Here is a 26,617-nt window from a genome sequence, read left to right on the forward strand (position 1 = left end):
AAATGTCAGCAAGTACTGGAATTAATGAATACTGGAGCCACATCCTTGGTGAACTATAAGGTCAGGGATGGTGCTGAGAGAATGAGATGCTTGCTGCCCAGATGATTGCAAGTGACAAACAGTGGTATGCTGGGGAAGACTAAAGTTAGAGCTTCCAATCACAGCTCTCCCCTCCTTCCATACCTTAGCTGGCTGTGTTAGAGGATCAAATTCACCGAACTCTCTGAGACCCAAGGATTAAAACCCTCATCAACACAAAGTGAGCCTTCATCGAAGCTTCGCTCTCCTTTCCCACCACTCACCATCAGCTCTGATCTGCTCGTTCTCCCTTTCTTCCTGGTCTAGACGCTGTTCCCGATTTCCTTTTTTTAAAGTCTGCAGAAGCACACAGCTCCTGGCCGCAGGCAGGTGCTGACCCGAAGCCAGCTAGGTCTGTGTGCCCTGCCAGCAGACCCGGGTGGGCGGGGCCGGGAAGGCCAATCCCAGGCAGTGCAAGCAGGACTCCTGTTGCAGGCAGGTTGGTTCTCCCTCCCTGGATGCGTCGCCCCATTCACCCTTCTCTGTTCTAGGCCATGGCGAAACTGAGCTTGTTCACCCTCTTGGGGCTGGGACTGACACTCTTCAAGGATCATGAGTCTTCTTACCAGTAAGTCAGGCTGCGCTGAGAGCTGCAGCAGCTGATTCCCCCGCCCCCACCCCCGCCCCCCACTGCCTGCCCAGGACTCCCTCGCCCCCAAAAGTGGGGTCCAGCCTCTTAACAGAAAGTCTCACAGGCAAGTGCTGGATGCACATCCGCAGGGTTTACACAAATGATTGTCCAACTTTCAGCTGGCCCTTGGAAACGGCTCCACCCTTGCGACCTGAGAGCTGGGGTAAGGAGCGCCTGTCAGTCATGCGAGTAGCCAAGTTGTTAATTTTTCACGAAGACCCGTGTGCCTTCTCTACAGATTCGCTTCTCAACCTCTCTTCCAAACAGATAACCAGACTGGGGGTCGCCCTGATATGGTGTGAATTAGGGAATGGAGCCCCCACCGTGGCTGTCTGGCCCGTGCTCTCCAGCAGGGACTGGCTGGGGGGCTGGGGTGGGAGGGGGTGAGCCCTGGCTCTGGCATTTGATGCGCTGGGTTTTCGCTCTGTCCCTTACACTGTGGGATCTTGGGTAAATTACCTTGCATCTCTTATATGTGCTACTTCAGTAAACCTGAAATGGTAATACACGCTTACATAAGGAAGCAACTAACACAGCGCTTGGGACGTAGTAACTACCCGGTGTATGTTAATGTCCTGCTTCCCTTAAAGTATTTTCTATATTGTTAGATACCGGGGTGGGGTGGGCAGAGAGAGCTACTTTTTAAGAATGTCTCAGTAGTTTATTGGTAACTTTTTATAAGGGCTCAAAGTCTAGAAATCACCTAATCTCTAAGACTTACTTCACCAGTCAGTACTTTATTTACTTTGAAGTAAAACATTACTAAAAGTCAAATAGAACATTTTGGGTTTAAAACAATTATATAACCCAATGGACTAATTAGAAGCTTACATTCAGAAGAGGGTTTTTTTTTTATTAAGCTTTTTTTTCTTTCTAATTGTTGGTTATTTTTGGAATCATAAACTGTTAGAAAACAGAAAGAGTTATTTGGGGGTTTAAATCATGTGAAAATTTGTGAATTTTTATGAATCATGGTATTATTTGCTACCAAAGGAGAACACACACAGACACTCCAGCATATATGTGCATTGTGATGTTACTTGGGTGGGAAAGAGCCTCGATGAGATAGGTAGAGCGCCCCCTAACGCCGCATCTAAGCTTTCTCCTTTGCATTCTGCCCTGCAGCTGTGCCTGGGCTTGTTCCGCTGCACCCGCCAGGCTTCCCCTCAGGGAGACGCCTTCCACAAAGTTCCGCAGCTGGGAAGGAGGGAGGGTCTACGTTTCTTTACCTTCCTTCATTTACTCTAAGACTGGACCCTCCAGCACCTTGTATACGTTTTCATGGAAAAGTACAGCTTTACCCCCTCCACCCTAAACTGTTTCTCTCTTGATATGAGGTCTTAGCTTATTTTATTCAACATTAATACTTCCCCAAGTTTGTTCTTTGGAACATGAATCTCAGGACTTGCTCCACACACACACACAAAAGACGGGTTCCTCGAACAAATATATTTGGGAAATGTCTGTTTTAGCCTTCTTCTAGAGATCAGCAATGAACTTGTGCATATTGAAAAGTCCTTCTGTAAAATTAAAAAAAAAAAAGATTTTGCTTCATTTAAGTCATCAATTCACAGACTTATCCATCCATGTCCTCCACTCTCTTTTCTTGGTAAAAGAAAAGGACCATCACTGGATGATCCACGAACATCCTGCATAACCCTCTGAGAGAGTTTGAGAAGGGACTTTCTGTATCATCGATTTGCACCAAGACTCAGATGTCACCCTAAAGAAGCTGGGTCTCGGCCTTGGACATCAGGGGAGGCTCATATTAGAGAAACAAGAAATTATCAAGGGAAAATGGTTTCAGGGCCCCAAGTCTGGTTCTGATTTTCCCAAGAAGGACCAAAGCACACCAAGGTCATAGCTGACCACGTCACCAGTCTCTGTGAGTCCCTTTCTTGGCATGGCCTGCAGCTTCTCCAAGTGGATAGGGTGCCTGCAGGAGGTTTTTTGCCGCAGGGATGGTGCAGTGGGAAGACCTGAGGTCTGGTTTGTAAGTAAGAACTTACTGCATCACATTCAGCACCTGGATCCATTGAGTGGGGAGGGAGCTTAGTGCTTGAACTTGCAGCTGTAATCAGATGACCAAGGAGGGAAAAGCCAAGTGGGACTGGGATGGACCTCTGGTTTTAGAACAGGAAGAGGGCTTGAAGAGCAGGCACACAAGCAATTCGGGGCTGAGAGGATGGGTGGTTAGGGCACTGGAGGCTGGAGCCTCCTGGAGCAGTCCAGGCAGAAAGGTCCTAAAGCCTCCTGACTCAAAAAGGCTGTGGACCAGACGCGTGAGCATCAGCTGGGACTTCTCTGGAATGCGGAATCTTGGGCCCCACCCGAACTAATGAATCGGAATCAGCAGAACCTAACAAGCTCCCCAGGGGATTTGCATGTACTTCTCTAAAGCACAGCCAACTCCTGCAGCAACTGTTAGATCCAGATCAAAAGATCTTGGAGGATAAGTAAAATACCTTTATCCGAATTTTAGAGATAAGGTCCCTGAGTCCCACACAAGATGATGGGTCTTCCCAAAGGAGAGAAGGACAGACATTATGTCCAGAGGGCTGCATCAGGGGCAAGCCAGATCTCCAGTGGATAAATCTTTTTTTTCTCCTGCAGAGGTGGCCGTATGGGAGTGGAGCAGGTTCACAGCAGTTGTATAGGCCTAGGGCTGGAGGAAACTTGTGGAATGATACAGGGGCATCTTGGCCCTGTCCCTGACCTTTCCAGGGTGATAGCTGCACAGATGAAGGAACTGAGATAACTCCCCTCGGTCAGTAGTCTCTCCTCCCATTGTCATGGTCACCTGCCTGTGGCCTTGCAGGTGTTCACTGTGCAAATCCAGGGAACAGATTACGGTATTAACAGAGCCTTCTGGAAGCCTGCAGTGTTGCACTCCCACATCTAAGTGTCTAATGTGGCAACTTCCCGTTCCTAAGTTGCTGATTATGATGGGTGAGTCCACTGTTTCCCTTTATTAGAAGGAGACTGAGTCTCCTGTTTTTCTTTATCAGAAGGAGACCAGGACACTCACCTTAGCCCCCCGCACTGCACTTCTGCCGCCGCCCGTGCTCACTCCAGGCAGCACACGCTAGTGGGAAGATGGCAGTGGTGGATTCCAGCTGACCTGGGTTGGATCTCATCTCTACAACTTTCGAGTTGCTTTCCCATCTGAGCCTCTTCTCCACCTAAAAATTATGGAAAGATAATACATATCACAGTAGAATATACATAAAACCTGGCACACAGAAGGTGCTCTGTACATGCTAGCTTTTATTATTGCCATCTGCTATCCACCAATGCATGATCCATCTCGTGAGTGGTACTTGAACATGCACTGTGGCACTACCTCATGGAGACCCCAAGTTAAGGACAAACAACGCTCCAGCCTACCTTATCGATGCAATCAACACTGTGCCCTCCATCGGACACACTCACCTACTAACTCCACGAAACAATCCAGCAAACCTTGATGGGGCGCCTTCTTGCTGTGAGCACTGTGTTTATGCCAGAAGTCATGGGGATGACTCGGATATAGGATTCACCCCAGATTTCAGAGTTCACTGTGAGGACAAGACCAAAAATTGGTAATTGTGAAACACTATGGTGCGAGACTTGACAAAGGGACATGTGAAGGTTGCTGAGGATAAATAAAGGGATTATTAATTCTATCCCAGAGGATGAGGAGTAGCTGCGGAAAATGATGAGTGGGGGGTCTTCCCAGTGGGTTAGGAGGTGCAGGGTGTCCTAGGTGGGGGGGAAAGTATGAGCAATTGGAAAGAAGTGTAAAAGTGACAGAGGCAAGGGTCCTTGGCATCATGACATCTGATTTCAAATCTCACCTCTACCTTTTTAAATAAGTGAGCACAGGCAAACTACTGCACTTCTCTGTGTCTCCGTTTACTCACCTATGAAACAGGGAACATATTAATCCTTGCCTCAAAGGTGACTAGAGAGTAAACAAGGAAGTGGGTATGACAGTCCTGAGCACAGGGGTTGGCACATAGTGGGTCCCAGCAGGGAGAACTCAGTGAATGACTGTGTGGTGGCAGGAAATAGATTGATGAGGGTGAATCTGGCCCCAGGGAAAGTTCCAGAGTGGATTTCTTTTTTTATTTCTATTTTTAGTTTTCATTTTTCCACAGTGGATTCCTTAATACACCACTGAAGATCCACACTTGCTTTTGTAACAAGTAAACCCATATTCACAAAGAATAATCCACAGCAGGGAGTATGTGATTTCTGGCCAGAATTCAGAGGCTTAGAAATCAGAGACACATCTCAGGCAGTGCACTTGGAACATTTGGAGCTCATCGGGGCCTTGAAAAGATATTTCTTAATAATTGAGAACAATATAAAAATATCAGAAGGGTTACACAGCAGCACAGGCAGAATTGTCCTCTAGTGCTTGTCCGGCTTTTAAGCACTGCCATCTGTGAGTTTCGCTTGGGTAGAGGACTGAGTGTGAGCTGTACATTCACACTTGAGTTCAAATCCCAGCTCAGCCACTTCGGAACTTTGTGGCCTTGGAAAGCCACTTAATCCTAGTCATCTGTAAAATAGGGCCAATAATACCTCAGGGAGGTATTCATGAATTAAACGAGGGTCTATACCATACCTGAAATGTAGTAGTGATAATGATCCTGTTGAGACAAGATGTGTTTGGGCCATAAATTTGAACTCAAAGCAACTTAGTGCTGAGTTAATGCCTCCTTACCTACCCTGGACTCCTCTTACCTGTGGTCATCCTATGTTTTTGAGGTTAGAGATGATCTGCCATGAGAGAGAGGCTGGAATTAGGATAGAGGCTGAGTAGGCCAGCTTTTCTCTGCCCTCGGTGAACCCACCACATTTAATGAAGCTTGAGAGCCAGGCAGTATGTGGACTCTGCTTGTATGGTTTTGCTCTAAGCTAGTTGGGCTGTCCTTGACAATTTTCACAAGCCTTGACCCATTCAGCAATTTCACATCCCCGAATCTCTTCTTCCATGCTGCTCTCTGCTCTGCCCTTGGTTATACCTTCACCCGTAGCATCATGTCCTTCGAGTTCCCTGGGGCACACTATATGAGTACTCCCTGAGATTTCTCTTCTCCAGTATTTTTCCAAATGCTGGGTCACAGAATCCACATAACAGATCATGATGAGCATTTTAAAATAAATGAAAGAGAATTAAATCAAAGCGCTAAAGATGTCTCTATCACACACATAAGGGTGAGAAATTTTTCGTGAACCCTATTTCAGATCCACGCAGTGGGAGAGTTGTGTGTTCTGTGTGTTTCCACTCTACAAAATGCTTTTCCTAATGTGGTTCTCATTTGGAACATTTTCAAGCTGCAGTTTCATCACTTTCCCTTTTTATTTCTTTATTGCAATTTTTTGTGATTGTATGTCAGAATCCCATTTTTGAAATAGCTTTTAGTCTCTCAGGTGGTGGAGGAGATCCCCGCCTCCCTTTGAAGTCTGTTTTCTAACTTCAAGTTCATCATTCAGGGAACCACCTTGCAAGCTGGGCCTTCCTCATCACTGGGTCTCTGGCAGCCAGAGTGGGACTTCTGTGCCCTGGCTGTGCATCCGGATAAACTGTGGTGCTTTAATAAAACTGATTATGGACCCTGCCCCTAGCCGTTCAGGTCAGACCCTCTTAGACAGGAGGATTGGTAGCCAGTGGCATGGTAATAGAAACATACTACTTTTTCTTTTCCCTGAATGAATAACAAAAAGTCAGTTGCCCCCAAATTCCTATCATTTTGTACCAGGTTGGTAAGAATTTTAGCCAAAGTGCCCATTGACCTCTAGCCCATCCTCCTCCTTCTGTGACACTAAATTCTCAGGATGGCAAGTAAATTTTTTGGCCTATCTTTACCAAATAAGATCTCCAGGGATTCTTAGATATTGTTACTGCTCACTCTGTCTGTGATAATACATTACCGAACTGTTTAAATCTCTTGGCTGTGCCAGTGCTGTCATCCATGTCTTTCAAATGGCTCATCGAGAGCTTTGCTTTGCCCAGGCCGCCTGTGGGTGCTTCCTTCTCACGTCTGTTCTTTTCTCCTTGGTCTTTCACTCCAGCGTTCCCCTCGGTGCTTATGCACTCAGATCTAATAAGTTGCTTTTGGATGTGTTCGTGTGGAATGCCTTTTTGTATGCTGGCCTTGGGTATGATTTTCTGAAGCTATAAATCTTTTTAAGCACACCTGCATTTTTCAAGTTAACACACCTAAAAGCAGATGCCCAGTCCAGGCTCCGGAGTCCCACGGAGCAGATGGGCTGGAGACCCATCTGTCAGCAGCCCTAAAACATCAATGGAATAAATTGGAACCACGTTGCTATTTACCAAATTTCCACTTAGGACTCCTTACACAGCTGATGAAATAGTTAGTTCCTATTCCTGCCAAAGTGCACAGAGCCCTGGAGAAGATACTATGTATCTTATTTGTGTATCTGTTCACCTCTGCCTAATTAATACTAATTGCACCTACAGGCTCCACGTGTCTTGCCTGGTAGAATTGCTGAGGTTCCGAGGAACACAAAGCTCAGGTTGAAAGCAAGGTGAAGTAAAGTTAAGGAATACTTCACTGGCTGCTTACCTTTGCAACTTGATTATAATATCTGAATGGTTTTATATGTATTTTACTCTTTTTTTCTGTCCCAGAACACGATTTAATGTTTTCCGAGAAGTGAAACCAGTGGAACTTCCTAAGTGTAACTTAGTTAAAGGACTAGGTAAGTATGTGAGAGAAGGAACTAGCTCATTCAAACTTGCGGTATTATTTTACTACCCCCGTTAAATTTTTTTCAAAAATAAAACTATAAAATCAGAAGAGTATGATTAAGTCAATGAATGGTCTTATAAATCAATTACGTGTCTTTTGACTTCACTAACTTATTGCCGGGGTGTTGACAGTGTTTTGTCCATTTGTTTTTGTTTGGTCAGTTTAGTAAAACAATAGAACAATGTTTGATTTTATGGTAACACGACCTGTGGAGATGGCAGAGGAGAGAGCAAGGGGGAGGAAAAAGTAGTGAGTAAAATTTGTTTAAAAAAAATTAAAATTTATTGATTAGAGAGAGAAAGAGGGAGAAAAGCATTAATTTGTTGTTCTATTCATTTATGCATTCATGGGTTGCTTCTTGTATGTGCCTTGACTGGGGATTGAACCCTAATCATGGCCTATTGGGGAGGACCCTTTAATCAACTGACCTACCCAGCCAGGGCCAGGGTACATTTCTAAAAAGTCCTCACACACTTTTGCAATTAACCACGAGGTTTATTGAGACTCTCAGTAGATTTCCCCTTAGGTCTCATTAGTCAGAGCCAGACAACGGACTGATGCCCTGGCTGCAAAAGAAGGTGGGGAAGTTATCAGGCCTCCAGTGTAGGCGGCCAGCCCTGTCAGCAAAGACAAAAGGGCCGGGGAGTAACAGCTGGCAGGCAACCAACGGGAGCGTCATTAAGACTCAAGTCCCCTTCTGGTTTCATCCAACAAGCCTTGTTATTTGAGGATGACTTGTTTGAGATCCATGCTTGCGTTGTTTCATGTTGTTTGTTCTCTTTTAAAAATTATCTAAGTTGTTTAATGTTAGAAAGGCGAGACCAGGTGACTTACTCAGTTAGATTGGATAAGCTTGGTCAGATATCTTATAGTGCATTTTTTCCCTAGAAAACAGATATGACACTGATATTAAATATCACTAGATATCTGAAGAACAAACATTCTCTCTTAGAGTATCAATGCAAAACTAAAAGTTCTCATTTGTGTCTAGAGTGATTGAAATTTTTTATATTTACATGTATTTAAAATATAACTAACCTGATATTTTACTGGTGTTTATAATTAATAAGTAGATGCATACTCTTCATATGAAATGTATCTTCATTTTAACTGGTTTAGAATTTGCTTGTATTTCTAATGTGGTTTTCAAAGAGTTTATTTGATTTGGAACTATTTATGTATTATATCAATATATATTTGGAACTATTAATATTTATAATATCAATATATATTGGTAGTTTACTCTGTGTCTTTAAAAAACAGCAAGCTATTTTCAAAATATCGTACCTTTTATACATTTCATGAATTTACATGAACTTTATATGAGATTTCAGACTCTGAGAAAAAAGTTTTAGTTCATCAATTTAAAACAAATATATTAAGTATAAATTTTAATTACACTTAATTATACTGATGTCTTTTAAATTTTAAATAATCACATTAGTCAGTTGGAAAATACATGAAAGAATTGATTATTCTGAGCCTGTCAGAGAGAGCTGCATGGGCAGTCCCATTTTTGATTTAGGGGTGATTTGAACACAGGCCCGCTGGCTCCTTGCAACAGTGTGACACAGTCTGCCCTGTCTGTTCTCCCCCCGGGCAGAGGCTGGCTCTGAAGACTTGGAGATCCTTCCTGATGGACTGGCTTTGATTAGCTCCGTAAGTGTGTTGTTTCACTACCCCATTTTCTAGAACCAGGAGTTGTGCCTGTCATTTGACCCTTCTCTATCCTGATGCCCACCTTCAAATGAAGTGAGCAGTCACATGATTCAAAAAACAAACCGTATATGCATTTTCACTGGTGGTATAAATATGATGCATGAGCTCCGTTCCTATTTGTGTTCCTGTGTGCATACTGCACTCGTGTGCTACCTTATCTTCCATTGTAACGATCGTGAGCCCGACAAGTTCAAGAATGGCTTCCCATCCAACTGTCTATCTCTTGACTTATTTGAGTGGTGTACTCAAATATTTGATGAATTTAGTGTACTTTTGTACCCCCTCACACGTCATTTAGATTTTTACCTTTTTTCTTGTACTTTTCTTGTAAAGGAGTAAGTCCTTCAGTGCAAAACTGCTGATAGGTTATTCCGTTTTTCACAACTTTGGAAACTCTCATGCATACAGATCACTGTGGTAGTGGTATGGGTCCAAACAAAAGATGAGGTTGTAGTCTGGGATGACAGAGTTAATAAGGTACCGTACGCAAATGTAGCCACTGAAAATCCTTTGCTGCCGGTTGTAAATTGTGTAGACCAGTGTTCTCTTATGAAGATAGAGGACCAGTCATCCTCTACAACAGTTTCTTGCAAACTTCTTTCAAAGCAATAGAACACATATTTTAAGGCAAATCACACATAGGGCCCTGATGTCTAAAACCAGTAAGAGCTGTGTTATTCTAATCTAGGGCTCACTAGATTTCCCCTAAACCTCTGTGCCTGAGGTGTTCCTTCATAGTCCTTGTTTACATTGTTAAACCCCATTCATAAACGTCCTTTTGGTCTGCTCTCTTATTTTTTTATGTTTCTTTTTTTTTCTCAATTTTTTTATTTAATTATTTTTCAAGTACAGTTTTCTGTCTATTACTCCCATCCCATCCCACTCCCATCCTCCCCCCATATTTTTTTTATGTTTCTCATGCGTTGGTAGCTGTGATATGGGACTCATACAGCTTCCCTGCTTGTGATGGGTCTGTGTCTGTGTGTGTGTTGGGGGGGGGGGGCTCTGATGGAGCAGGTGGTTTCCAGAGCCCACGATGGGACCACTGCACAAGCCAGAGAAGAGGCTGCCCATGTGGCCTGGTTGCGTGAAGCAGACAGAGTGAACCCATGTGCCATCTACCACCTCCAGCAGCATTTCTAATGTTTCTGGATTTTTCTCCTTCGTTATTCATAAGGGATTAAAATATCCTGGACTAAAGAGCCCTGAACCTGATAAGCCTGGAAGAATACTTCTGATGGACCTGAATGAGGCAGACCCAGCAGTGGTGGAACTGAACATCACCGGAAGTGCATTTGATCTGTCTTCCTTCAACCCTCACGGGATCAGCACATTCACAGATGCAGGTGGCAACATGGAATGTTTCTTAGAAATAAAACCAAGCTGTTTTTTAAAAGCAGAAAAAAGTTAACACATGAATATTTCTTTTCAACTAGAGTACAGTCATGAATAATGTTCTTCTGCATTTTAAACATACCTCTTGTGTTAATTAAATATATTATAAGTACTTAAATGCTTGAGGATGTTAAAATATTTAAGATTCCTAAAGCACCGATTTTTAAAAAATACTACCAGCATTCACAGTATCCCTATAATTACTGTAGTAATAATACTCAGCCCTAATAGTATAGGTTTTCAAATTTTAAACCATTTAACAGATCGAGGCATGTACAGGAATGGGTTTTTCTAACACAAGCCATCTGCAGCCTGTGGCTCCACTGATAGAAAGTCACTACAGGCAACTTTCTCTCAGCCCTGTCCCCTTCGATGGCCCCCTGTCCACTGGTTCCTTTGTCTTCAGACTGCCTCTCCACACTTTAATATGTTGTCCCCCACCCCTTTTGTCTTCCTTCCCTTCCTCCCTCCCTCCCTCTTTTCCTGCCTCCCTGCCCCTCATTTTACGCAGTTGGCCACTCCCTCCTTCAAGTCACTTGCTCCTCCCTCTGATCCTGCCGCAGGTTTTCTCTCCTGCTCATTGTTTTATCGTTCATTTCAAAATCTCGGAGCCTTCTCCAAAGGACTACTTTTTTGCCTCTTCTTTATTTTCTCCAAAGTGGAAAGTGTAACCATATCACAACTATGACTGTACCTACTTTCCAGGAGAACACTTCCAATAGAGTATTCCTTTTTTTTTGTTTGTTTTTAAATCAGCTCTTCAGTTCCATTCCTTCAGCTTACTTTGATAGTTCTGTTTGGCTCCTCTGTCACAGCACTTTCAACACAAAATGTTGCAAATTTTTTTCCATCTTTTAATATTCCCTTTCTCACTTCAAAGTATAATTTCCATATATATATATATATATATATATCCCTTTTGATGAGCTCTTTACATATTATATTTTATTTTCAAAATATTTTTAAGTGCACATAAATATAGTGTTGGGTATATATATATACACTTTTAAATAAAAATGGGGAATACTATAGAAATATTATGCACACCTTTCTCTAAGATGCTTTTGCATTAAACACTACACTCCTTTTGTTACAGAACAGACCAGGGTAGGGGGCTGTGAACAATATACTATTACTAAATGGATCTGCCCTTGTACTCTGGGGGTCCCCCGCCCCACACTAGTTTCGCCTTGCCTGCTGCCAGGGCAAGACATCTCTCAATGCCAGACATTGGTGAACAGGAAAGGGATTATTTATTTAAAGAGTTATACAAACTTAAGTGTAATAACTTAATGTCTTCACTGAGACCCCAAAGTCCTTTAGAACACCCACAGACGCACAGTCCTTCATTCCCCCTCTGCCCAGTCTGGGGTACCATATTTCAGAAATAGAAGTCCATGGTTCTTCTCTGCCCAAGCCACGTGGTCCCCAAAAGATGCGTGGTCCCAAACGATGGCATGTGGCTGCTGGGCCTGGGTTTAAATCCCAGCGCCAATCTTCCTAGAAGCCCCATTTCTGGCTCCTACAACAATTGGCCACAGCTGCCAGCATTTCCATGTTTTCCCAGCTTTATTGGGCTGCCATAGTAAGTCCAGGCAGGTGTGGCCCTGTGGTGTGGAGCCAATCATCTCCAAGCTCTTACACAGGTGCTGTAACCAGAGGGAGTTGCCTCCCAATTACATCCTGGGTGGAAGGCACTCCCATCCCCCTGGCTCAAAGCATGGCCACAGCTGTTTCACATATCTATGAAACCAGTTAAAGGTATAGATGTGTTAAATGACCTTTCCAGAGATTATCTACAACACTATTGCTATTCAAAGCAACTCTCAATGGCCCTGCTCCATGCATCCCATCCCCCACCTCAGACTTGTGAGGGTGAGGACATCCTATATACATGTATTTTTCTAATATTTCCTGGAAACCCTGAGTTCTGGACCCCAATACAAATCCCTATTTGGGGTCCCCCTTAGCTGCACCCTGTTACTTTCTGTGACAGTGCACTTACAGTTACTTTGCAGCTACTGTTCAAGGATGGTTGGTGTGTATCTACCTTCATGTTCCTTGCAAACAATGCTAAATGATGCCGAAATAATGTTCTTCTGCATATATCTTCTGTGAATATTCCTTTAAGATAAATTCCTGAGGATGAGCCCAGGCTTTCGTCCCCACTTATGTTTGATGTCTGACTCCTTCATTCCTCAGACATCATCCTGGGCTTTTGATACTTCCTGTCAGGGGCCCCTCATATCCTTTCCTGCTTTTCCTCCTGGTCTAGTCCCTCCTCTCTACAAGCCCGGATTGCTGCTGTAGCCTTGGATTGTGTTACTAATGTGACTTTCCTCATGTTATTCCCCATGACTAATGTCTAGATCCTTACCCTAAGCCCTAACAAGACTAACCATGATTCCCTACCTATGGCTTTAGCCCTCGTACTCTTTCTGTCACTCACTCTACTCCAGCTACAACCCCGCCATCATGAGAATGTGACCAGGAAGGTCCAGCCTCGGGCCCTTTGCACATTCTCTTCCCTCAGCTTGGAATGTTCCTTCACCAGATATGCATGTGGCTTCATCTCTTACTTCATTTAGGTCTCTGATTTAATATCACCTCCACAGAGAGGACTTCTTTACTCTCCATCCCTTTATTCCGTTTCATCTTCCCTGTGTGTCACTTAACACCAACTAAAATAAATACGTGTATGTTGAATGGAGGGCCTCCTCAATGGCTTCCCTGCTCAAATCTGTTCGTTTCTACCTACTATACTTTGCATTGTTCTCCTTTAAACACCCGTTTGGTCATGTCAAAGGTTTCCAAAGACTTACTGATTGTTAAGATTATAATTTAACTTTACTTGCCTCCTTCTTGACCAGTTAGACCAGTCTCTTTCACGTCCCAAAGTTTCACTGACTCACAGAAGTGGCTTCCTTTGATACTCTCTCAGGTATTCTTTTATGGAATTTATCATCTTATACTGTGTGAATTATATCCCAACACACCTTCTCATATTAGTATTTCCCACGTCTATTATCTCTTTTATCTGAACTCTGCATCTTGCTGAGACCATCTGCAATAGAAAGCTTACCAAGCTCTTTGGGGTTTTAGTATCAAGCACTGCTCATTCTTAAATTTGAGGATATTTTTCTCCCTGTGGAGTTTGGAGTTTTTAAAAACTGTCAGTGGCTCCTTCTTTAGCCATTTCTCTTTGGAACAGCCACAAATGCTTCTCTCCACAAAGAGATGAAAATATTCCATCTGCCTGACACCCTAAGTACTAGTTGGAGGTGGGTTGAAATTGCTTTTCGGAGACAGTTCTGACAGCTGAGAGCTCAGTTAATGTTTCAATTTTTGTTTTTAATCTCCTCTCAGATAATACCGTGTATCTGCTGGTGGTGAACCATCCAGATGTCAAGTCTACCGTTGAATGCTTTAAATTTCAAAAGGAAGAAAAATCACTTTTGCATCTGAAAACCATCAGACACAAACTCTTACCTAAGTATTGAAATCTCTCTTATTTCCATTTCCTTTTAATATTGGCGAATGGTTAATCTACTTGTAGGTTTTCCTTGTGGCTGGGGGGTGGGGTGGGTAAGGAGGATAATGGCAGTTCAACTGTCCTTTCTAACGTTCACACCGTCCTCCAAATGCTCTTCTGCAGAAACTCTTGAGAACCCAAGCCTCCCGAAGAAGACCCATTCCCTCCCACCCTCATTTCTTAAGCTGTCTGGGTACTGGGTTATGATGCCTGGCCATGGAATGTCTGTTAGTGCTTTTACCAAGGAAAATCTCTGCTCTTTTCCCAAAACAGACTGAGTGTTTCAAACCCCAATGAGTTGCACATCTTGAGTGTATTTGCTAAGTTTTATGCTTTTTAAAAATAGAGCCTTAGCTGTTTCTGTGAATCAGAGACTTGTACATAGGGCACCTGCAACCTGGGGCCCAAGTCCCTCCACTCCGCCTTCACCTTAGTTAGGGTTGCACGGGATTTATTAAACAGTGGATCTGTGACAACAGCTTGGGCCTGGGCTCCTGGGAAATGTGACACACAGAAAAAGAAAACACTCAAGGACCCCTAATCCCCATGAAGCCGACACAAAGTCAATGACCCTGCTGACCTTAGGATTTGATTTATGGGGTGAGGGGTGGATTTAGGATAATAATCTGTACTTTTCCCCCCATTTTTTATCCTTTAATCATTATGGCTTTCTAGAATCCCAAACTCTATTCGAATAATGTACACACAGCATTCAACTACCTCTGTATTTGCAAATCTAGGTTTTTTAAGACTATGTGTTATTTACAGGCAGGTACCTAGCTAAACACCTGGGTTTGTGCTCTGTGTTACCACTGGCCTTTCCTCTCCTTTTTGTACCTGGTGGTCTTGAACATGAAGAAACAGATTGGAGAGAAATTGAGTTACTGGATGAAGGCCAACCAACCAAATAGTAGTCAATTAGGAGCTGCAGCCCAGGTGTTCCCTTGCCGCCCAAGGATGAGAGAAGTTTCCAAAAAGAGCTTTTGATGGGAGAGTTTATATGTACATTCCTGCCACAAATATATTTTAGAAAGAGAGTGACACTGAGAATGTGCCAAGTACCAAGATCTAAATTAGGGGACAGTTTGTACGATGGAGAAGATGGACTAATAATAACAATAGTGGTAGCAGTAGTGATAATAACTTTGTGAGCTTTAACTATGTTAGGTGCTGCAATAAGCACTTTAAACAGGTTATTTTTATTAACTTTTTACAACCACCTTCTTGTTTAGGTTTCATTATTATAAAAAAATTTGAGGCCTAGAGTATTTAACTTGCCCCACATGGGATTTTATGCTGGTAACTTGGGTCTGGAGTTGGTGAACAGAGCCACTGTGAAAGACTGAAAATGTATTTGTTTCACCATCTAATCTTGGAAATCTCAGACTTGTATAATTTCTCAGGGTTAGAGTATTTTTTTTCCACTGGGCCAATGGCAAAAATACTGGTCTTTGGCACTGCAGACCTGAAAATAACTATAGTGCCACTATTAATTGAAAATCTGCTCTCTCAACCCAAGGACTACCTATGTATATTTTCTGCTTTGTATTTGATGGTTTATCCCATTAATTTTTTAATGGTTAATTCATTATAATTTAGGCTTGTGATTATTAATAACAACACAATGGTCATTATTGGTCATTCACCATCTGCTAAGCATGATGAGAAGGGCTTTGCATTCATTATATCATTTTATTTTCACCACAGGCTTTCAGGGCATAGAACAGAAACAGGCTCAGAGTTTAGTGACATGCTGTGACCCCACAGATGAGAGCGAGCAAAGTCAGGATTCAAATGGAGTCCGTCAGATTTTAAATCTATTCCCTAAAGCATTCTGCTCCGCTCCTTTGTATGAAAAACAGCACATGATTGTAAAGCATACTAATTTTGGGAATTTGTTTTTAAAAAAGAGAGAAACAAAACCGGTTTTCAGGTTTGTGCCTGGAGCCTCTACAGACGAATCTCAAATCCCTAGACCCTTTTTTCTCATGCACTGAGAGTGCCTACCATTGACTGAGGCTTTGGGGAGTGGTGGGCTCCCTGCAAAGCCCCCGACAGGCACGGTCTCATTTTAATTCACACTGCGACTCCACAAATTAAGATTCTGACCCTGAGTCTTAGACTAATGAGCTGTACGACTTTGGGAAAATCACTTAACCTCTCTTTACAGATGAGAAAACTGAGGCTTTGCACACTTATCTAAGTCACCCAGGAGCCCAGGGCCACGTCAGAGCTCTGCAATAGAGCAAAGATCATTCTCTCCCAGATAAATGGCCCCAGGGAACTGCTGTCACCTCAATCAGCAAAGAATGACTCCCTTAGGTGCTTGTCGTTGTACCTATTAAAGCAGAAAAATAGGCTCATCTATCTTAGATTTTCAGTAACACAGAGAGAATCAAAAGCATAAAGGAAAAAAGCCCTGGCATCCTCTTTCTGAGCAGCGCTGTTCTACAGGCGTTTTACTCCGTGTAGCAACAGGAAACTTTAAAGCTGGAAGTGACTCTATAAAGCTGAAAGAGATCAGCCCATCGCATCCGCCTTTCACAGAAAAGGACACTGAGGCCCTGAAATGTGAAATGAATGGGTCCCCCTAAGTCACACAGAAACAGCAGCAGAGCTTTAACTAAAATGCAAGTCGTACTATTGCCCGTGTCCTTGCTACTGCTGCTGATGCCTTTGACCGTTCCCTGTGAGGGTGAGCGCTGTGTGAGCACCAGTAAATTGTGCTTCCACAGCAATTCCTGGCCTGATATCTGCTGAATTTGGAATGTACACACATGTACACATGCACATCCCCGCCCCCCTAACCCGGCCACAGCACTATTTTAACATGTAGTAAATAGGGCTTTTATATTATACTGTGATCACCTCTTAGGGTTTCTTAGGGTAATCATGGTCTTGGGGGATTGTATAGGTGGGACTGGTTTCACGTGAATTCTCTGCCACACACACAGGTAGATAGAATGAAGGCTCCATCCCATATCTTGATGTTAGTAATAGATTTTAGTGAATGCCAGTGCATAACCCGGTAATACACAATCCCTCCAGCTGCATATGTGACCTGTGTGTGTGTTTGAATTGCAGTTTGAATGACATCGTTGCTGTGGGACCTGAGCACTTTTACGGCACAAACGATCGCTACTTCACCCACCCCTTCCTGAAATCCCTGGAGCTGCATCTGGGGTTAGCCTTGTCATACGTTGTGTACTATAGCCCGGATGAAGTTCAAGTGGTGGCAGATGGATTTGACTTTGCTAATGGCATCAACATCTCACCTGACGGCAAGTATGGAAACTTTTAACAGGTCGTGCATTTGCCTGTATTCTTGTTAGATACCTTTTTGAACATATTCCTTTTCTAAATAATGTGATACATTTTAACATGTTATCCTACTGAGAGAAAATTAAGAAAAATGTCAAATATCTTAAATTTTCAGAAGTCAAATTTAGCAAATCAAAATTTCCTATTTGGTGAAGATATACTTTTTAATTTTTTTTGCGGGGGGGGAGCATGTACAGGGAAGGTACATTTCCAAAAGGTGAATAAACATTTAGTATCACTAAAGATTACTGTGATAATTGCTTTCTGTTGCTAAAGAATACCGTGATAACATTTAGAACTACTAAATAATACTGTGATGAGCATTTAGTATCACTAAACAATATTGAGATAAACACTTAGTATTACTAAATAATACTGTGACAGTCATTTAGTACTACTAAATAGCTTTGCTTTGAGGGAAGGTTTTTTAGAGTGTGAGATGAAGGGTGGTAGGTGTTTATGTCAGTAGGGCTGCTTTACGACGAGCTAAAGAGCTTGCACGAAAATGTAAATCGAGGCAGTGCTCCCTTCGTCAGAAGAGTGCTGTTAGGAGCCAGAAAGTCCACTAAGCAGTGGGCTTGGTGATGTAGCTGATTTACGTTACTATCTGGTGGTGGCCCCAAAGCAAGGAAATGCACACTTCGGGTTGCACTGATATATATATAAAATCTATGTCTCCATCCACCTACGTACCCTTCCTCGTCTGGTAACACCATGAATTTCAGAGGGTCAGTAACTTGCTTAGAGACAGAAACATGAACAGCTTGCAATTATTCATATCATCTCCTGGTCTTCAAAAATAGCAGATAATCACAGCCCGTGCGGTGAGTGTAGCATTGCACTGTGCACTGATACCAAATCTGCAGGGTCAGGACCAGACTCAGGGGAGGCAGGGAGGAAGACTTCTCTCAGACCCAGGACAAGCATCCGTCTTCTCTCCTGCTTTTGTTCTCTGGCATAAAACTGGGAGCTGAGCGTCAATGGGCTTTCCCGCAGCCCAGTGGGGAGAGGCCACTCTCCTCCGAGAGGCAGGACCTGGCGCTCACCCCTGTACTGACAAACTGAGAGGAGAATTGGAATGCTTTTCTCTCCCGGGTGTAAGAGCTGGTGTTTCGGGCTAACTGGGGCCAACTAGGTTCCTCTCCTTAGAATTAACGTCACAGGACTACAGTCCTGTGCACAGTGTGAGCTCATTAGTTCTGTCGGAACTTGGCGTGCTCTGAGCTGGGCTCCAATTCCAGTCTCTAAGCAAAGTTCCTCTCGAGGAAGAGCTCTCACAACTTCACTGTCACCTTCAGAATCGCGCCACTTCAAGTGCTTTGATGCAGCTCTTTCTTCTTTGAAGGTACGTCTATATAGCTGAACTTCTGGCCCATAAGATTCATGTGTATGAAAAGCATGCTAATTGGACTTTAACTTTACTGAAGGTAAGAGGTATTAACATTGTAAGTTTGGAGAGTGATAATTAGATTCTAACTGATTTGTGAAATGAAAGGTGAGGGGAAAAGGATTGTCTGATTGGAGTGGGTGAGAACCAATTCTTCCCTCCTTTACTTCGAGCCATCTGCATGGTATGTGTTTGCTGTTCACTTCCACTCGTCTGTGGAGTAGGAAGCAGCAGGCCACACGTCTCACCCATGATACTCTGATTCCTTCAACTCCAGTGAGCTTTAAGCTTGGGGTTGTGTTCCTGGGTCCCTCTCCCTCCCTTCCTCCTTCCCATCCTTTCTTCTCTTTCTCCCTTTATGTTGATGGAAGCGCCAAGAAATCACCTCCACAGGTATTTAAAAGGACAGCACTCTCCACAGTATTACAAAGTCTAAGAATCGGCAGTGGCGGCAGGTGCCCCAGCCCCTGTCCCTGTGCCGCCTTTGTCCCCAACCCCTGTCCCTCTGCCCTGCCCTTCCTGCCAGCACAGCACATGCCTGGAGCTTGCCTGAGAGCTTACATCTTTCTTTTCCCTTTAGCATTCATTACGAACATACCATATATTTTATTTATCCTCTCTGTGGGCTGCCTCTCCCATGAGGCTGTAAACTGCATGGGGACAGATTTTTGCCCCCATTTGTTCCTGGAAGACTCCCCACCCCCACCACCTAGTAGGCATTCAACACGTATTTGTTAAATTAGTATGATGGGGCTGGGCTTGTGTCAGGGGGTTCATCTTCTACCCCTACCAATTCTCATCCAGTGTGAAGATTTGGGTCAAAAGAGGTAAAAACACAAAAGAGAGGAAGGAGAGTAGTAAGAGCAAAGCGAAGCATTGTGAATATAGCGCCTGCCCTTGAAAAACAAGGCATCGTTCTCCTGCCCCAGCCGCCCCGGCGTGAAGCGCTGTCCCCAGGCCCTGCGACTACTCCCGTCAGCACATCTGAGGGACTTCACTCCGAGGAAATTACCTTGAAGCAACGTCACATGTAACGCTATGTGTGACATTAAAAATCATTGGCAGGGCTAGTTTGGTACTGGCTGAAGTAAAATGGAATTTCACACATTCACATGGGCTGAGGGAATAAGAACAAACTGTGGTTATAGCCATATGTACTTCTATAAATTGAAAGGTAAAGAATTTTCTAAGAATAGAACCCAATCCCATATACATTCAACATACAATGATTAAGGCGCAGCTGCCACCAAGGCAAGACTGGAGGGCAAGTCCTGTTTCAGAATTGGCTCCCACATTTGGCAACAGATCACACTGGTTTCCTGATATAGCTCAGTTGAGACTAGCCCCTGCGGCTGAAATGTTCTTCCTTTTGAAGGATCACATGAATTAAGTCAGTTAATTAATACCTGGAGTGCCAAGAAATGTGCTGCAACTGATCTTAGAATTTTCAATGAGATGTGTATGAGCTTATGTCCTGACAAAGTATGATATATCCATATGAAATATTATTCAGCCTTAAAAAGGAATGTAGCACTAACACATGCTACAACACGGATGAGCCTTGAAGACACTATGCTAAGCGAAATAAGCGAGGCACAAAAGGAAAAAATATTATAGGATCCCACTTACATGAGCACCTAGATTAGGCAAATGCACAGACAGAAAGTACAATAGAGGCTGCCAGGGGCTGGGGGAGGGGAGAAGGGGGAGCTATTGGGCTGTTACTATTTGGGAGGATGAAAGCTTCCAGAAATACATAGTGGTGGTAGTTTTACAACATTGTGAACGTACTTAAATACACTGAATTGTACACATAAAAATGGTTAATGTGACAAATTTCATGGAATGCGTATTTGACCACAATAAAAATATAATCCCCTCCCCAAAATTCAAGGCAGCCAATGAATTAGTCCTACTTTAATGAATTGCAGTTCTCTAAAAATTGGGGTACTTGTTAACAGAGAATACAGTGTTTCCCCAAAAGAATAATTTATTAAGTTTCCTTGAGCGAGGAATGTACAGTTTTGCAGTTGGCTTTGTGGAGGTGTGAAACGCAGCGTGTGTGCGTACACTGTGGTGAACTAGCATTGCTAGGAATCGCAGGTCTGCAAGGCAGGGGCCCAGCACAGGCCCCGTTCTGGACCGTGAGCACTTCCTTGGCAGGAACCAGGCCTGCCGCTCACCCCATTCTCTCCAGGGGCGGAGCTCCTTGCAGAGCACACAGTGGGAGCTCGGGAATCGTGTGTTGAATGAAGGGGACCCCAGGCTTCTGTGCCCTTCTCCCACTCCCACCATCTCCTCCCAACTCGTAGGCTTTTATCTGCCGTGGAATTCGCCCATTGGCTATCACCTCTTCTAAAGGTAATAGCAGAGCCCCGAGACAAACAGTTTCCCTTGTTTAAAGAAAGTAACATATCAGCACAAGGTCTGACACTATGACAGATGGGGGCTTGGCAGGTGAGGAAGGCCTGGAGCTGATCTTGACCAGAGCATGTTTGCTCAGCCACCTCCTTTGGCCAGCCCTGCCTGTTGTCAGGGTACGAATGAGTGATGGATTTCAATGAAGGTGAAAAGGAGACTCTGCCACCGTGCTTGAGCCCTCTAGTCCCTTCAGGGACAGGTAGGGATGGCTCTCATTTTGAGTAGGGAGCACAGGGTGGCATTGGCTCCCTGCAGCTGCCTGCCCACCCTCTGGCCTTTGCAATGCATCACCACCAGTTATTACAGGGTCTCCAGGCGCTGAGGTACGCTGGCCTCTGTTTGAGGTACACGGTAGATATTACTTCTCCAACTGAGAGTGAGCAGGAAACAAATAGATGTGATTTCTTCCTGGTAGAAGGCAGCCAAGATGATGAATGGTGGAATTAAGAATCGTTGGTATTATTTACGATCCTGGGGCAAAGCCTTGACAGCAACATGTGCCATCATCACATGCTTGCTCCTTATAGGGAGCAAATAAACAGCAGAAGAACAGGGAGTGGAATAACATAAGGAAACTAAAGCGGAGACTTAGTTCCCCTTAACTCCCAGGCGGAAACTCGACGCTGGGTGATCATTTGTCCTCTGGCTGCCCAGCACATGATCAGCTGCTGAAGACGAGCCTGTGTTTCACTGATGTTCTCATCAGAAACGAATCTACATTTCCTGGTTCTTTTCTGGCTGCTTATAAAAATATCATTTGTGCATGCCATTTTAGAAATGAACTGTTAGAAGCTGCACTTAAAACTGTGTTCTTTCCTTCCTTTTTTAGGTTCATGCACAGCTGTTAGTCCAAATGACTTCACCGAAATTTTGTCTTTCATGGTTTTCTGTATCTCCCTGCTCCCTCGCCTGTCCTGATCCTGCACCAGCATGGATGGGACTCCCCGAACACTCTTGAAACGGGCAGAATTCTCGTGTCCCTGATACCGGCAGTGTGGTGACGAGGACAAGACAGTAGTTTCCCTGACACGTTGCTCTATCATTTCTAAATTTGTTTCACTTTCTGTCTTTCATTCTCTCCTTGATTTTGCTCTGGAAGTCCCTGGTCACCAACACCCTCGTGGACAACATATCTGTGGATCCTGTGACAGGGGACCTGTGGATTGGATGCCACCCCAATGGCAAGAGAATATTCTTCTATGACGAGAAGCATCCTCCCGCATCAGAGGTTAGTTTGAAAAATGAATCCATTCAGTGACCTTATTCCCAGCTGTTTTTCAGTTGAAAACATAATCCTCAATTATATGGGCAAGTAAAAAAGAGGACGTGGAGAGATGGTCCGAATGATCAGCTGGAAAAAGAAATTTGATTTTAGGAGGAGTTTTAGACAGAGTCTAGGCAGGAGACAGATGGTACATTTAAACTGGGTAATTTGAAGGAATTAAATAAGGACACCGTGTACACAGTTGTGGGCCAAGTGTAGGGAAATCAACCTGGGATGCCGTAGCCCAGGGCTGGGAAGGGGGCAGGGAAGGCTCCCAGAAACCAGAGCAAGAAGAGGGCTGTGGGTGGAGTGGGCCTTCTGAAAGGATCCTGGCCTCTGGTTGAGAGACATAGCCAACCATCAGAGACCCCCAGGTACAGGTACCCCATCTTCCCCTCTGACCTCCCATTTCCCCCGCTGCTGCTGTCCCTTGGTAGATTCAAACCAGGAGCTGGAGAGCAAGGGATCCCTCAACGTCAGTCTTCGTGCATCCGAGCTGAGTGGAGAGTGGACCTTGGGGCTGCGTTAGGGTAGCCAGCATTGAACAGGAGTCCATGCCTTTATTTCACTAATGTGTTCTCCAACTTGGGAATTCACAAGTTAAAAAATATCATGGACCACATTGCTGTGGTATCATCATTTGTTGCCTGCCTGCCCCTCCAACGGGCCCTTCCCGTGTGTCAGTGTGTGCCCAAGTTAACGCAGTGGACCAGTCCTAAAGCTCAGAGGGGCTGCCTCTAACCTTCTCTGTAGTGGGATGATAAATCACGTGCTGGATTACTTTGGGTTGAAAGACCTTTTCTTCCATCTTAGTGATACTGCTCAAAGACTCAATTGCTGTCCATGGTCTTTAGTTAGTGGACTTTTATCAGTACAAGAACTTGAACTTCACAGTTGTTTAAATGTTTGTGGCCACAGATAGTTAAATGTTTACTATAACTTACCTGGGGTTTGCTATTTATACTTGTTATTTACATCAAATGCATGCTACCATTTTTGATGTAGTGATGTATACTTTTTAAAGCTTCAGGTTTTTTTTTTTCTTCATTTTTTTAAGGTTTCACTTATTTTTAGAGGAGAAGAGAAACATCAGTGTGTGCTCACCTCTTGTGTGACCCCTACTGGGGACCTGCCCCACAACCCAGGGATGTCCCCTAGACTGGGAATCAAACCAGACTCTTTGTTGCAGGCCAGCATTCAATGCACTGAGGCACACCAGCCAGGGCTTAAAGCTGTTTTAAGAGTCAGTCTCACACCATCCCCTCAATAGAAAAAAATTTTTTATAGCCTATGTGTCTTGGATTAAAAGAAAACACACACACACACACACACACACACACACACACACAACCAAACATGTATTTCCAGTTACATCGTCGCCCTTTATACCTTTAATTTTTAGGTTTAGAGGACAATTGTGATTATGTTTAATGGCAATCTTTAAAGGTGCAATCTTTTGCACCTTTTCAATGTTCTTACTAGCAAAATCCTGTATGGGATGTTTAACAGAGTTGAAGAATGTATGCTGTGGTGTGTTCACTGGGACTTAGCAGAATGTTAGGTTCTAATTTGTTCCTATTTGTTAGCTCATTTGGTGAACTCAGGTCATTTGCTATATAGCACGGACTTGGTTTGCTGTTCTGGAAATAATTCTTTCTAATGATGGATCTGTTAAAGCATAACAAAAACTAATAACACCCCACTATCTAATGTTCTCTTCCACAGAAGAGTACTTCAGGTTTACTAAAAGAGACTTAATTACTTGAGCCAAGGTGCACCATCAACTATTTCCCAGTAACTACTACGGTTTAATGCTATGGCAATTTTCTAAAATCTCTCTTTGGCATCAGCTGTTTTAAAGAGGTCCTTTTAAAGGCTCCTACGGATGGACCCTTTACTGTCCAGGCACTGGCCTTCCTGGTCTGCCGTGTTCGATGTTTCTGTACGTAGAGATGCTTTCCTCGAGTCATTGTATTTCATCCTCAAAGCTGAAGAATACAAAGAGGAGAAAGGGAACTTAGTTCAACCCATCTCCTTCTACAGACGAGAAACGAATGGCAAATAGAAGACCCACAACACAACCTTGGACCCCAGACTTAGTGTGCTCATTAGAGTAAAATGACTCCTACGAAATTGCCATTTTATCAGCCAAAAAAGTCAAGTATGGGCTGTTACATGTAGTCAGCCTAACTACATTGTTGCTCAAGATACAATCCTCTTTCTGCTCAACTAAATGAAGGAAACTGAATTTACACAATCCTATTTAGAGTTGGGACCTTAAGTTTGGAGGAATGGTCAAGTGTGGTACAGAGACACATTCTCTTTGGGGACAATTTTTTTTTTTAATTGCCAGCATTTAAAAACTGAGAATCAAGTATAAACATCCAAATTCTTAGTTTATCTGATAATACACTACACTGTTTGTGTATTACTAAGTTTGCTACCCCCAAATTTACTATAGTCCCTCCTGCTGCCTAATGCCTCCCACGCAAGCGATGCTCCTCAGTTATTTCTTGCCTTGCCTCGGGTTGCCTGTCATTTTACCAACGAGGAAGCAGGTGTCTTGTATTGACAATAATATTGGAACAAAATATGGTTCACCTAAAGGCTGCTTCTGCAGAAATGATCCCATATTTAGAGTTATGAGTGATTAAAAAATTAACCAAATATTATTTCTTTGATAGGTGCTCCAGATCCAGAACATTTTAACAGAGGAACCGAAAGTCACAGTGGCTTACGCAGAAAATGGCACAGTGTTGCAAGGGAGCTCAGTCGCCTCTGTGTACAAGGGGAAATTGCTGATTGGCACTGTGTACCAAAAGACTCTGTACTGTGAGCTCTGAGGGGTGCACGTGCGCCCATGCCATGGAAGCTGCGAGCCTGTCATTTCAACTGCTCGCCACCTACAGGAGACCACAGTGATCTCATCTGAACCATGAACATCGACCCTACAGGAGGATACTGTTAAGGATGCAAGTGCTGTTTAGCTGAGAAATATGATGAGTAAAGCTTGCTGAGAGTACAATTAGCAAATCAGTCTTGGGAGATTTTAAAACCTCATTTACCAGAAAAAAATCCTTCACAATAAAATGGTTAATGTTGTCACGTCAGGTGTCAGGTATTAAATCATGTAACTGTATGTGACCCAAAAGATGCTTTCCCTAAGACCTGTTTTTCCTAAGCACAGACGAGCTTATTGCTGCCTTGATGGATCTTGTTCAGAAGACAGGAGAGCAGGCCCTGGCTGAGTGGCTCAGTTGGCTGGAGTGTCATCCCATACACCAAAAGGTTGTGAGTCTGATTCCCAGACCCAGATGGCAGGTTGGATTCTGGTTAGGGTGTGAATGCGAGGCCAATGTTTTGTTTTTCTCTCACATTTGTTTCTCCCTCTCCTTCCCCCTCTCTAAAATCAATAAACGTATCCTCAGGTGAGGATTAAATATGTATATATATAAATAAAACAGGAGAGCAGGATGGCCTCAGCAGTCATCAGAATCCCAGTATCCAGCCGGGAACTCCGGTTCACGCACCAGAAAACCAGGTGTGCACTAACAGCCACATCTGTACTCCAGGCATCTCTCCCTAAGTGAAGCCATTGGACACATTATGGAGTCAGACTTCTGTTCCCCGCCTTTCCAAATGACTTTCTTTGTAAATATGAACTTGAATGCCCCCAAGACAACTCAGTGGTTGAGGTGGTGGTGGTTCTTTTTCTATTCTAACTCTCTGTGGAGGCGAAGAAGAGCACAATAGAAAGGTAAACAAAAATAGAAACGGTACCTTTGGCTATCTTCTGGGGGACATGACTCTGAAAAAAATACGGCTATTATTTTCTTATAAAAGCCGCCTGAAGGTATAGATTCCAGGCTGCATGATTTCTCTGGGATGTTAAGGCAGCCATGTCAGGAACAAAGTTTCTCTAAGGCATTTGCCGTGATGGTGGTCTGGCATTTGGAGAAATGTGTTTTGCTGATGAACTGAGAAAGGCTACTAGTTTAAGACCACTCACTGCCTTCAAGTCATCAGCAGGAACATTTTGTCTGGCTTGAAAAACACCGTCCTCCCAACAGGACAAGGGTTATTTTTAGTCACCGTTTGATGA

The 26,617-nt window shown here is 43.6% G+C and overlaps 1 protein-coding gene across 1 annotated transcript; it reads left to right on the forward strand.

The window, feature by feature from the left end:
* The first annotated feature begins 507 nt into the window (after positions 1-507).
* Positions 508-25,621, forward strand: PON1 (paraoxonase 1). The gene is made up of 9 exons (XM_037046454.1): positions 508-646; positions 7,356-7,426; positions 9,080-9,135; positions 10,373-10,541; positions 13,957-14,083; positions 17,207-17,407; positions 18,789-18,870; positions 22,351-22,479; positions 25,200-25,621. The coding sequence occupies exons 1-9, from the start codon at positions 573-575 to the stop codon at positions 25,356-25,358; spliced, it is 1,068 nt and encodes a 355-aa protein (XP_036902349.1). The 5' UTR covers positions 508-572; the 3' UTR covers positions 25,359-25,621.
* The last annotated feature ends 996 nt before the right edge of the window (positions 25,622-26,617 follow it).

Source organism: Sturnira hondurensis, unplaced genomic scaffold, assembly GCF_014824575.4.
Source record: "Sturnira hondurensis isolate 20B ecotype Veracruz unplaced genomic scaffold, ASM1482457v3 Scaffold0005252, whole genome shotgun sequence".
Taxonomy (NCBI): domain Eukaryota; kingdom Metazoa; phylum Chordata; class Mammalia; order Chiroptera; family Phyllostomidae; genus Sturnira; species Sturnira hondurensis.

Coding starts and splice junctions, on each gene's coding strand:
- PON1 (XM_037046454.1), top strand. CDS start 573: ATGGCGAAACTGAGCTTGTTCACCCTCTTGGGGCTGGGACTGACACTC. Junction 647..7,355: donor GATCATGAGTCTTCTTACCA/GTAAGTCAGGCT, acceptor TTTCTGTCCCAG/AACACGATTTAATGTTTTCC. Junction 22,480..25,199: donor AGCATCCTCCCGCATCAGAG/GTTAGTTTGAAA, acceptor TTTCTTTGATAG/GTGCTCCAGATCCAGAACAT.